At 39.9% G+C, this 10,500-nt stretch overlaps 1 protein-coding gene across 1 annotated transcript in view; it reads left to right on the forward strand.

Annotated features, from left to right (window-relative positions):
* The window catches only part of LOC114643574 (zinc finger protein 420-like), a 32,662-nt gene extending 23,218 nt beyond the window's left edge, over positions 1–9,444 (forward strand). The window contains exons 4-5 of the mRNA XM_051927823.1: positions 6,458–6,929; positions 7,936–9,444. Of these exons, the coding sequence (XP_051783783.1) occupies positions 6,458–6,929; positions 7,936–8,966 (1,503 nt within the window). The 3' untranslated portion in view covers positions 8,967–9,444. The remainder of the gene's footprint in view (positions 1–6,457; positions 6,930–7,935) is intronic.
* Positions 9,445–10,500: the final 1,056 nt, after the last annotated feature.

The following is a 10,500-nucleotide window of genomic DNA, read 5'->3' on the forward strand; positions in this document are numbered from 1 at the left end:
TCATTCAGTTATTTATTAGGACACATAGCCTGAAATTGGGACTGTTGCTGTCACCGGAACATCTGACCATCAAAGTAAGTTACAGGGTGAGTAAAACAGTAAATGATTATAAACTGTAGATAATGGAACTGTGAGGTTGGTTTATTGTAAGGTAAATACTAAGCAAATGTATATTCCCACTGTGCACCACGGCTTACACACCACAGGGTACTTACATTCCTATTTACTCAAACATTTGTTTTCCATGCTTGCATTTTTGTACTTTTACAGTTAGGAAAGTCATTTTACTTACCTGTTACAACCTAAAGCATCTCATTTACATGCCATTGTGTTTTGGTTGAGGGGTCCATCCCACTCATGAATATTAATGAGTTACCTTATAGTGGTAAATCTCTTAGAAATATGCAGCTTATTCATTAGTCATGATTATTTTTACAGCTTGATGTTTTTACATCCACTAGATATCAGCAAAATACTGTCCCGGGAGTTATTTGGGCTTACAACTGTAAAAACAGACCAAGTCACCTTGAATGTGCCTCAGATATAATTGTAATAAAATAAAATTACAAATACCTGTCTAAGTCACACTCAAGGTTAATTCTAAGGAGGTTATAATGCCAGACTCGTTTGAAGTAAAAAAAAAAAAAAAGAAGCCAACATCAATCATGGCAGAACGTTATCCACCTTTATTGTGAAAATGCAACCTACACAATGAAGGTTTTAACAAATTAGAAACTGTTTCGCAAATAAATAAATAAAATTTGCAAAAAACTGGTTGCATAAGTGTGCACACCCTTTTATCATTAAGGATGTGGTTGTGCTCAGTCTCGTGTTAAGTAGTAATTTTAGTCTCTACCTGAAAATGATTAAAATGAATCTGATTGCCTCCAAATAAAGTTTAGCTGTTACTGTTAAAGATCATCCTGACATTTTCTTGACATGGTCCACAAAGAGCTTTCAAAATATGAGTAGGATCTTTTCTTATGAAAAAAACATCCAACTCTGGCTAGATTTTGCAAAAAGATACACCCAGTCTCCCAGACATCTATGGAAAAACGTGATATGGTTTGATGAGACTAAGTTTGAACTTTATGGCCATGATTCCAAAAGGTATGTTTGGTATTAAAAGAAAAAACAAAAAACACAGCCATCACCAAAAGAACAACAAACATACCCACATGAGGCACCGTGGTCACAGTATCATGCTTCAGGGCTCCTTCAGCTTTGGTCAAGGTGGAGGAAATTATGAATAGTTCCAAATACCAGTTGATTATGTTGTAAAATACTCAGGCATCTGCTAGGACACTGGAGATGAAGTGGACTTTCATCTTTCAGGATAACAATCATTCATCTAAATCAGGAGTCCTCAATCACAGTCCTGAAGGGTCACCATTGGTATACAGGTAGTGCCTTGTACATCTATCTATGATTTAGTGCATGGGTGTCAAGCTCCGGCCCCGGAGGGCCGCAGTGGCTGCAGGTTTTTGCTCCAACCCAATTGCTTAATAAGAAGCACTTATTGTTCAAATAACAGTTCTGTTTCACTTTAGTGGTCTTGCTTATTAAGATTTTGAACCCTTATTGCTTATTTTAGTCTTAAACAGCTGTATTCTTGGTTTTTAATTGCTCCTAATTAGCTATAACATGCAAATGACAAAAGAGACCAGCATTTCTCCATTTAACTTGTTACCACTTACACCTGTGTGTATTTATCATGCATTATTGGGTTTAATTAAATACTTGGAAGGAAAGTGAAGGACTGAGAATTACTCATCCATTTGAGCCTTCAAATCATTTGGATGATATCCTTAGAAAGGGGAAGATAATCTAGGATATGAGAATTACCTGACATAGCAGTGTTAAAGCACTAACAAGCTATGAAATTAAATTATTGGCAAGAATTGCTTTCTAATTAAACAACCGGGTTAGAACAAAAACCTGCAGCCACTGCGGCCCTCCAGGACTGTGATTGAGGACCCCTGATCTAAATTAACAAAAGAATGGATTCACCAAAAGAAGGTAAACATTCTGTAATGGCACAGCCTGGGCTCAGACCTGAAAATCTGTGGGGTGACCTGAAGAGGGCTGTGTATAGAAGATGCCCTCATGATTTCCTGGATGAGTGGGGAAAACATGACCAAGTTGAGGTGGGCCAAGCTGACAGAGTCTTATCTAAATAGACTGAGTGCTGTAATCAGATCAAACGGGACTTCACCATATTTATGCAACCAAGTTTTTGCACCTGTACCAGGTCTTAACAATGCATTGTAGGGGCACTGCCACAATAAAATGGAGGAGCAGCCACTGAATAAAGTTCCTCAAGTAGAACAATTTCACAATGAAACCTGGTTTATGGTGTTCAAAAGAACCCTTCTTAGACCACTGACAACTGGATAGAAACTGTCACAGTAAAATGCTGACATTATGATTTATTTGAAATAAACCTCCAGTAATATAATAATAATGAAGTATTATTATTATTAGCTAGCTTGGCTAATGATAGCAGAACATGTTGCAGTCCCAGTGAAGCCTTCTGCTAGTGTACTGGTGGTGGTATAAAGTCCCAGTCGCATCTCTTAACACACTTCTACTGAATGATTCATTGGCTGAAAGTCCTCAGTGTTATTAGAGTGTAACAGAGAGAGAATGTACAGCTCTGTTCATAATGGCACTCAGTTTGGTCTTCATTCTCTCCTTCACTCCACGAGTATGCCCTATAACAGGGGTAGGCGACGTCAGTCCTGGAGAGCCGCAGTGGTTGCAGGTTTTTGTTCCTACCCAGTTTCTTAATGAGCAATCAATTATTGCTGATGAAACACTTATTGCTTAAGTGATAGTTTGATGCTTCATTTTAGTGGTCTCGCTTGTTAAGTCTCCCCGCCCTTAATTGCTTATTTCAATCTTAAACAGCTGCATTCAGTGTGTTAATGGCTCCTTATTTAGTAATAAGATGTAAAAGACAAAGCAGCCAGCTAGCTGCTAGATGGAGAACTTCTGGCTGCTTTGTCTTTTACATCTTATTACTAAATAAGGAGCCATTAACACACTGAATGCAGCTGTTTAAGATTGAAATAAGCAATTAAGGGCGGGGAGACTTAACAAGCAAGACCACTAAAATGAAGCATCAAACTATCACTTAAGCAATAAGTGTTTCTTCAGCAATAATTGATTGCTCATTAAGAAACTGGGTAGGAACAAAAACCTGCAACCACTGCGGCTCTCCAGGACTGACGTTGCCTACCCCTGCCCTATAATGAAATCTACCTTTGTAGTCAGCTTGTTGATTCGGTGAGCCTCTCTTGACTAGGCTGGCCATCACAGAATTACAGAACATGTAACGGATGTCACTACCCACATTAAAGAAGCACAGTCTCTTAAGAAAAACAAAGATTCTGCTCTGCCATGTCTTCTGTAGTTCTTCTCCATGTTATGAGACCAGTCCAGCCTGTCAATGGTATTATGGACCCTCATGTACTTGCATCAGAACACCACTTCCACATCCTCTCCCCCTTAATAGTGATGAGACATAGAGGCTTTTTAGCAGTTCCTTGGTTTTGCTGATATTAAGTTGTAAACAGTTCCCGAACTTATCCCCCTGAATCCTTTCCTCTATGTCATCATTTTATCAATGTGCTTCATTATTGCATAATGTGTATTTTTCCAAGTGACATAACCTGGCGTTATTTTTTTATAGTATGAGGTGTACAGGGGGAATAGGAAAGATGACAGGAATATAGTTAAATATGCGTTTTCCTCTGTCAATTTTTCCTTCTGGAGCAAATCTCGTACAAGACACCGCACTGGCAACCATCCATCACTAAACGGCCTCATACTTCCGCCTCGCTAGATGGCAGTCTCGGAAAATGTAACTGCCGCAGCTTTACCCTCCTTGGATACAAACGAAAAGGCAGTAGGCGGGGATTCAAAAGACCGGAAGGAAGATTACAAAAAAGGAGAGGAAGAAGTATTTGCGCCACAGAAGAAGTTAGTGTTCGTGTTTTGAAGAGTCTGCCAACCTAATGTGAGTAAAGTATAAGCAGGGAAGGCCTATGATGAAGCGCATAGCTCAGAGTTACGGGTGGTGCACAACTCAGGAAAGGAGGGCGATGCGGCTGGGACCCTGTGGGAAGAGGGGTTTGGTGAGCGCGGAGTTCCCACGAGAAATCGAGGCGACTGTTCACGAGCAGTTCTTCCTGTCAGGAAATAGAAAGACGGCCAGCAACGAACGGGCCTCTCAATAAGTTCTGAGAGAAGCGCTGATGATCAGGAAGTTTCCGTTTAAGCGTGTTATTCGTTCTGATTTCCGAACCCGCGGAACCCCATGCAGGATCGTAGGAAAAGGAAAAAGACGAGACTACTGATAAGAGAGAAAGAGAGAGACGCAGCGAATGGACTCGAGACCGGGTGAGTGCGACAGAACACTCGAGAAAGAGAATGTTGGTGTTTGAGGCTAATAGCAGAGGCGTCCATCCACCCATCACAACATGCATTTACTGAGCCCAATTAATACATTTTAAAGACCGAGTGCGACGGCTTTAAGTAGAACACATTCGCGGAGTCTTTACAAGCTGACCAAATCTCTAATTTAGTCATTTCATGAACTTGCTTCATTTTAGTCGAGGACGCGGGGAAACGCAGCCAGTCCTGGCATTTTTAACTATTAAAATACATGATAGCTGAAGAGCCACATTTACTTGGTTATCCGATCCTTATTTTTACAGGCTACATTATTAAATGCTACATTTAAATGTTCTTTCTTTTTGATTAAGTAACTCGAACCAGAACAGAGTGACAGTAAAAAGTTCTGGATAAAAAACTCTTGATAGTTTAGGAGGTCTGCTATTTGTAAGACAGAAATTTATAGTAGGTGAGGGTCTGCAGAGTTTCCCAGCTAACAGTTCAAAGGATGGGTTCGCTGGAAGAGGTACCAGTGATAACTTTAGGCCTTTGCGGTGAATTATTGTGAAACTGGCTCCCCTCCCCGAAGAATGGGATTTAGAGATGCAGACAAACCCCGGAGGGAGCATTTGATTTAGATGAAAATAATCACCCAGTTGCTGCCAAGTCTCTGTAAGACATAAACAGTCCATCTTAGTGTCTATAATAAAATCACCAATCGGCAGAGCTTTGTTAGAGATATATCGAGTACTAAATAATCCAAACTTCAAAGTGTCTGTGGACGCATATTCCAGTGATTTTAGCAGAGGAATCCGCACATTATGATCAACACATCGCTCAAAAATACGTGGACAAGAGCGTCCTTCGGACCAAAGTGAAGAAATAGACCCGCTGTTACTCCTGCTGAGACAAAAACGATGACGAGACCCCCGGTGAATGTACTTTGGTTGTCGGAGAATGCCGCTGTGCAGCAGGAGATCAGCAGGCAATTCATTCTTTGTTCGGTGAGTGTTTTAGTTTTGTAGATGTGACTGCATTGGGTAGCAGAGTAGACATAGTAAACCATGACATCCAATTGAGGTTTATCATAGTAGATTTCCAAAAGTCACCCAAGCAAATTCCAGATTGGCAGCAAAGCAATGTACCCCTTGTGTACCTACTTGGCCCAATTAAAGTAACATGTTGGCCAGTATACTGTCACCACTGGGATTTTCACAAGTACTCAGCAATTGACAAGGGGCAGTTTCTATCACCTATTCATCAAAGCTAGATACTTGAGCAGAGAATCAGTGAGAAAGTTTCCAATTACCCACACAGATTGCAGCCAACAGAGAACAGTTCTATGAGGGCTGATGTGAAGGCCGAAAGAACTACGGGATAGGAATGCGTGGTGCCAGTTTTTAATCCAATGCAAAGGCAGATCCGATGCAAAAGGCAAAAAACCAGTAAAGGACAAACAGAGCTCCAGCTACAGTGGCAGACAGAAACACCAGCGTTTACTTCCGGTTCTGGAAAGGCGCTTTGATGTTTGCCAACATCCATTCAGTGAGTTCGTTAATTAAAACAGCAGGCTAAGGGGTCATTTCTCCAGAAGTGACATTTAATCTCATATTGTTATAAGACTACATCTGTAATGTGCCCTCAGGCAGCCTTTAGTATCAGACAGTAGTAGTAATAGTTTTGTCGCTGGAAATAAAATAACCATTAATAACATTAGCATCTTGTGCTAAAGCTGGAAAGGAAACACAACTGCAGATCATGTTAAGATAATAATTTGTATGGAATGGATCATTCTAACAACTGGAAACGTTCTGGAAAAGGAACAAGTATAGCTTCATAAAGAAATGCTAATAATGAAGCAGCAATCTTCTTGGAGCTAGATTGACCCATTCTCTTTTCAAATGCATCATTAATAGAATAGTTATGTTTGTGACAGTTGTAAACTAATTCTGTTCTGTGTTTTCCCTACAGAGAAAAGAGCTGACCTGTAATTTCCAGTATGAGGGGTGACAACTCCAAGACCAAAACTGTTGTATATATGAAGAGGAAATCCTGAGAGTCTTTGTTCATGTTCAGTCATTTTCCCTTTGCAGTTTTGAAATACGGTCTCATGGAACAAACAAAGAACTTAATCAAGGAGGAGGGTTGTGAGTGGAAGATAATGCATTCTGTGAAGAATCCTTTGTGTATAAACATGGAACATTTTGAAATGGGGACAGTTCAAATTAAACAGGAACAGTCTGAGAAAGAGTCTGTTAGGATGAAACTTGAGAGTTGTGAAGACATAGCCATCAATATTAACATGCCAAATCCCGAAATGATGAACTTCTTTGAGCAAGACAAGTCTTTAGAACATGACTTCAGTTTAAGCCCATACCCAGCATTCAAAAAAGAGATGCCTTGTCATTCTCAGAAGCATTTCATGCTTGCTGAACCCAGCTTGCTGAACCTCGAAGACAAAACTACTGAGGAGATCATTCACAGAGGAGAGAAGTGTGAATTTCAGGCAATTGCAGAAAAGCCTGACAAATGTAAGTGATGTGATTTAATAATACAGTGGAACCTCGGTTCACAAACGTCTCGGTACACGTACAAATCGGTTTATGACCAAAAAAGTTCACCAAACCTTTGCATCTGTTCATGATCACACACTCTGTATACGAACAAGCCAGGTTCCCTTTCGGTTTGTACATGTTCAGTCTCTCCCTGTGCATTTCCTGTGCAGCGAGCAAGAGAGAGAGCGAGAGCGCGCCACACACACACACACGAGAGAGACAGACGCACACACACAGGCAGTGCGAGCAAGAGACTGGGCTGGACTCATAAGATAGAGAAGGCAGTTAAAGAATGCACTGGGTTTGATTTTGTTTTCAGTTCTGTTTACAGCGATCGGTTTGTAGCGTGCATTGTTGCAATGTTACTTTTCTTGGTGGTTTATTAAATTACAGATTTTTTTCAAATGTTCATTTTTTTCCCTGTGCTTAAAACTCATTAAAAAAAAAAAAAAAAAAAAAAAAGTGTCTTTAGCCAGCGGTTGGTAGTGCTACTGTTAGTATTCTCTGTTGTTCAAGGTTTTCTCAGTGTTATTCAATGTTTTTACATTTAGTTTACTATTACGCTGTGCATTCTATGGTTTAATTATATTTGTACTTAAAAATGTAAAAAAAAAATCTATATTTACATACAGTTCGTACGATCTGGAACGGACTCATTGTATTTACATACAGTCATATGGGGGAAGTTGCTTCGGTTCACGACCAAATCGGTTTACGACCAGAGTTTTGGAACGAATTCTGGTCGTCAACCAAGGTTCCACTGTACATACAAAATGCCGACATTTCAGGATTTGGAATTTAATTTTTAAGGCTTATAGTTGTCTTTGTGTTTTTGGGAAGCACTGCTTATTTGATTTACAAATAAAAAAAAAATCATTTAAGTTGATCAAAGTCCCATACTGACATTTATGGGAAAAAATGAATACTTTTTAAGGCACTGTAGTAACTTCTAAAATAAATTGTTTACTTGTCTTTTCAACAGATCCACCAGAGCATGTCAGTGGCTCCCCATCTTCATTCGATCAGACATCTCTTCAGAATGAAATTCAATGGGAACAGCTTGATGAAGATAAGAAATTGATGGCTGCTTTTCATGTTGCAAAGCATAAATCTGGCTCTAAAAATCAGAGACTTCAAACTGAAGAGAAGCGGCATAGCTGCAGTGAATGTGGAAAACGCTTTTCATTCAAATGCGATCTTCAAAAACACAGACGAGTTCATACTGGAGAGAAGCCTTACTCCTGTACTGAATGTGGAAAACGATTCTCGCTGAGCAGTGTTCTTAGTAGACATAGAAGAATACACACTGGAGAGAAGCCATATAACTGTAATGAATGTGGAAAACAATTTGGATACAGAGGTCATTTCCAGACACACAATAGAAGATTTCACACTGGAGAAATTTCTATCCGAGAAAAGCCATATGGCTGTAATGAATGTGGCAAAAAATTTTCAGTTATTGCTCATCTTAATATACATGCAAGAATTCATACTGGGGAGAAACCGCATTGCTGTACTGAGTGTGGTAAACGATTCTCACAAGTGTGTCATCTTCAGGTACACCTAAGAAATCACTCTGGTGAGAAGCCCTATTCCTGTACTGAATGTGGCAAACAATTCTCACAGTCTTGGCATCTTCAAGCACACACGCGGATTCACACTGGAGAGAAGCCTTATTGTTGTTCTGAATGTGGCAAGCAATTTTCTTCCAAAAGCCATCTTCATTGGCACATGAGAGTTCACTCTGGAGAAAGACCATATAGCTGTTTTGAATGTGGTAAGCGATTCTCTACAGTCAGTGGTCTTAAAAGGCATACAAGAATTCATACCGGTGAGAAGCCGTATTCTTGTTCTCAGTGTGGTAAACTCTTCTCACAAAAAAGTGGCCTTGATAGACATACAAGGATTCATACCGGTGAGAAGCCACATTCCTGTTCACAGTGTGGTAAACTCTTCTCACAAAAACGTAGTCTTATTAGACACACAAGAATTCACACCAGAGTCAAGCCATAGACCTATTCTGAATGTGAACAGCTGTTCCTAGCCAAAGGCCATCTTCATGAACATTCAAAATTGCACACTTGACAGCCTTGCCAACCTGTTTACGTTTTGCATTTGCATTTTAGTGTTAAATTATGTGAGAATGACTAATTGTTCACACTTTTCAATTCAGCAGTTTAACTGCATCAGAGTTTCAGTTCCATGAAAGTTTTTTTACCCCTTTTTTGACTTCCTTTACTATTCCAGAAGTTGTAACTCTGAAGGTTTCAGGTCATCAGTAAAAATGTAATATTAGATTAGGAAGTGAACAATAACACATGTATAGCATTTGTTATTTAATAAATGAAGAAGGATATCTGATAAGAACTGCCTCCGTATGTAAAAGTCATTGCTTCCTTACAATTAATAATGGCTTGTATCACCTTTAACTGCAATTATTGCAACAAGGCACTTTCTACCTTTCAATAAAAGTATTTTGCATAACTCTGAAGGAATTTTAGCTCATTCTTCTTTAATGAATTGCTCTTGTTCAGAACAGTGGTAGGCCTTCAGGCATGGTGTTGTGGAATAAGACCAGGCAAGCCCAACATTGATTAATTTCATTTTACCTCTTTTCATCCATTCTATTACAGACTTGCTTTTATGTTTTATGTTCCATCCTATTCACCTGGACAATCTAAGTGAATAGAATGGAAAAGCTTGTTGGACTGAATGGTCTGTTCTTGTCAAAATATTTTTAATATTTTGCATAATTCTGTTGCTTTTTTTTTTTTTTTTTGAGAAGCTTGTTGGCCTGAATCATATTTTTCTTATGAGAATATCTCTAATGATTTGTTTTATTATTTTGCATTATGACTCAACTATACTTCAACTTCAGTTTGCATATAGACAACTCAATCCATTTTCCAACCCGCTGAATCTGAACACAGGGTCACGGGGGTCTGCTGGAGCCAATCCCAGCCAACACAGGGCACAAGGCAGGAACCAATCCCGGGCAGGGTGCCAACCCACCGCAGGACACACACAAACCAAGTACACACTAGGGCCAATTTAGAATCGCCAATCCACCTAACCTGCATGTCTTTGGACTGTGGGAGGAAACCCACACAGACACAGGGAGAACATGCAAACTCCACGCAGGGAGGACCCGGGAAACGAACCCAGGTCCCCAGGTCTCCCAGCTGCGAGGCAGCAGTGCTACCCACTGCGCCACCGTGCCGCCCAGACAACTCAATACTCTGCTTAATTATTTTTCTAATACAAAGTAGAATCCATGCTTCCTTCATGTGTGTCTAGTTGTCAAGATGCCGAAACAGCAAAGCATCCCCATACTATCACACCACCACCATATTTGACTGTTGGTTTCATTTTCTTAGTGTAGAATGCGAATTTTGATCTTTACCAGACAAAATTAGACCCTTGTCTCCTAAAACGGTCTGCTTTTACCTCATTTTTCCTCAGAATACTCGCCCAAGAGGTTTGAGGATAATCCATGTGCGGATGACAGGTGACCATTTATGTCTTGGTTCGCTTTACTTTCTCTCTT

Source organism: Erpetoichthys calabaricus, chromosome 5 (assembly GCF_900747795.2).
Source record: "Erpetoichthys calabaricus chromosome 5, fErpCal1.3, whole genome shotgun sequence".
Lineage (NCBI taxonomy): Eukaryota > Metazoa > Chordata > Cladistia > Polypteriformes > Polypteridae > Erpetoichthys > Erpetoichthys calabaricus.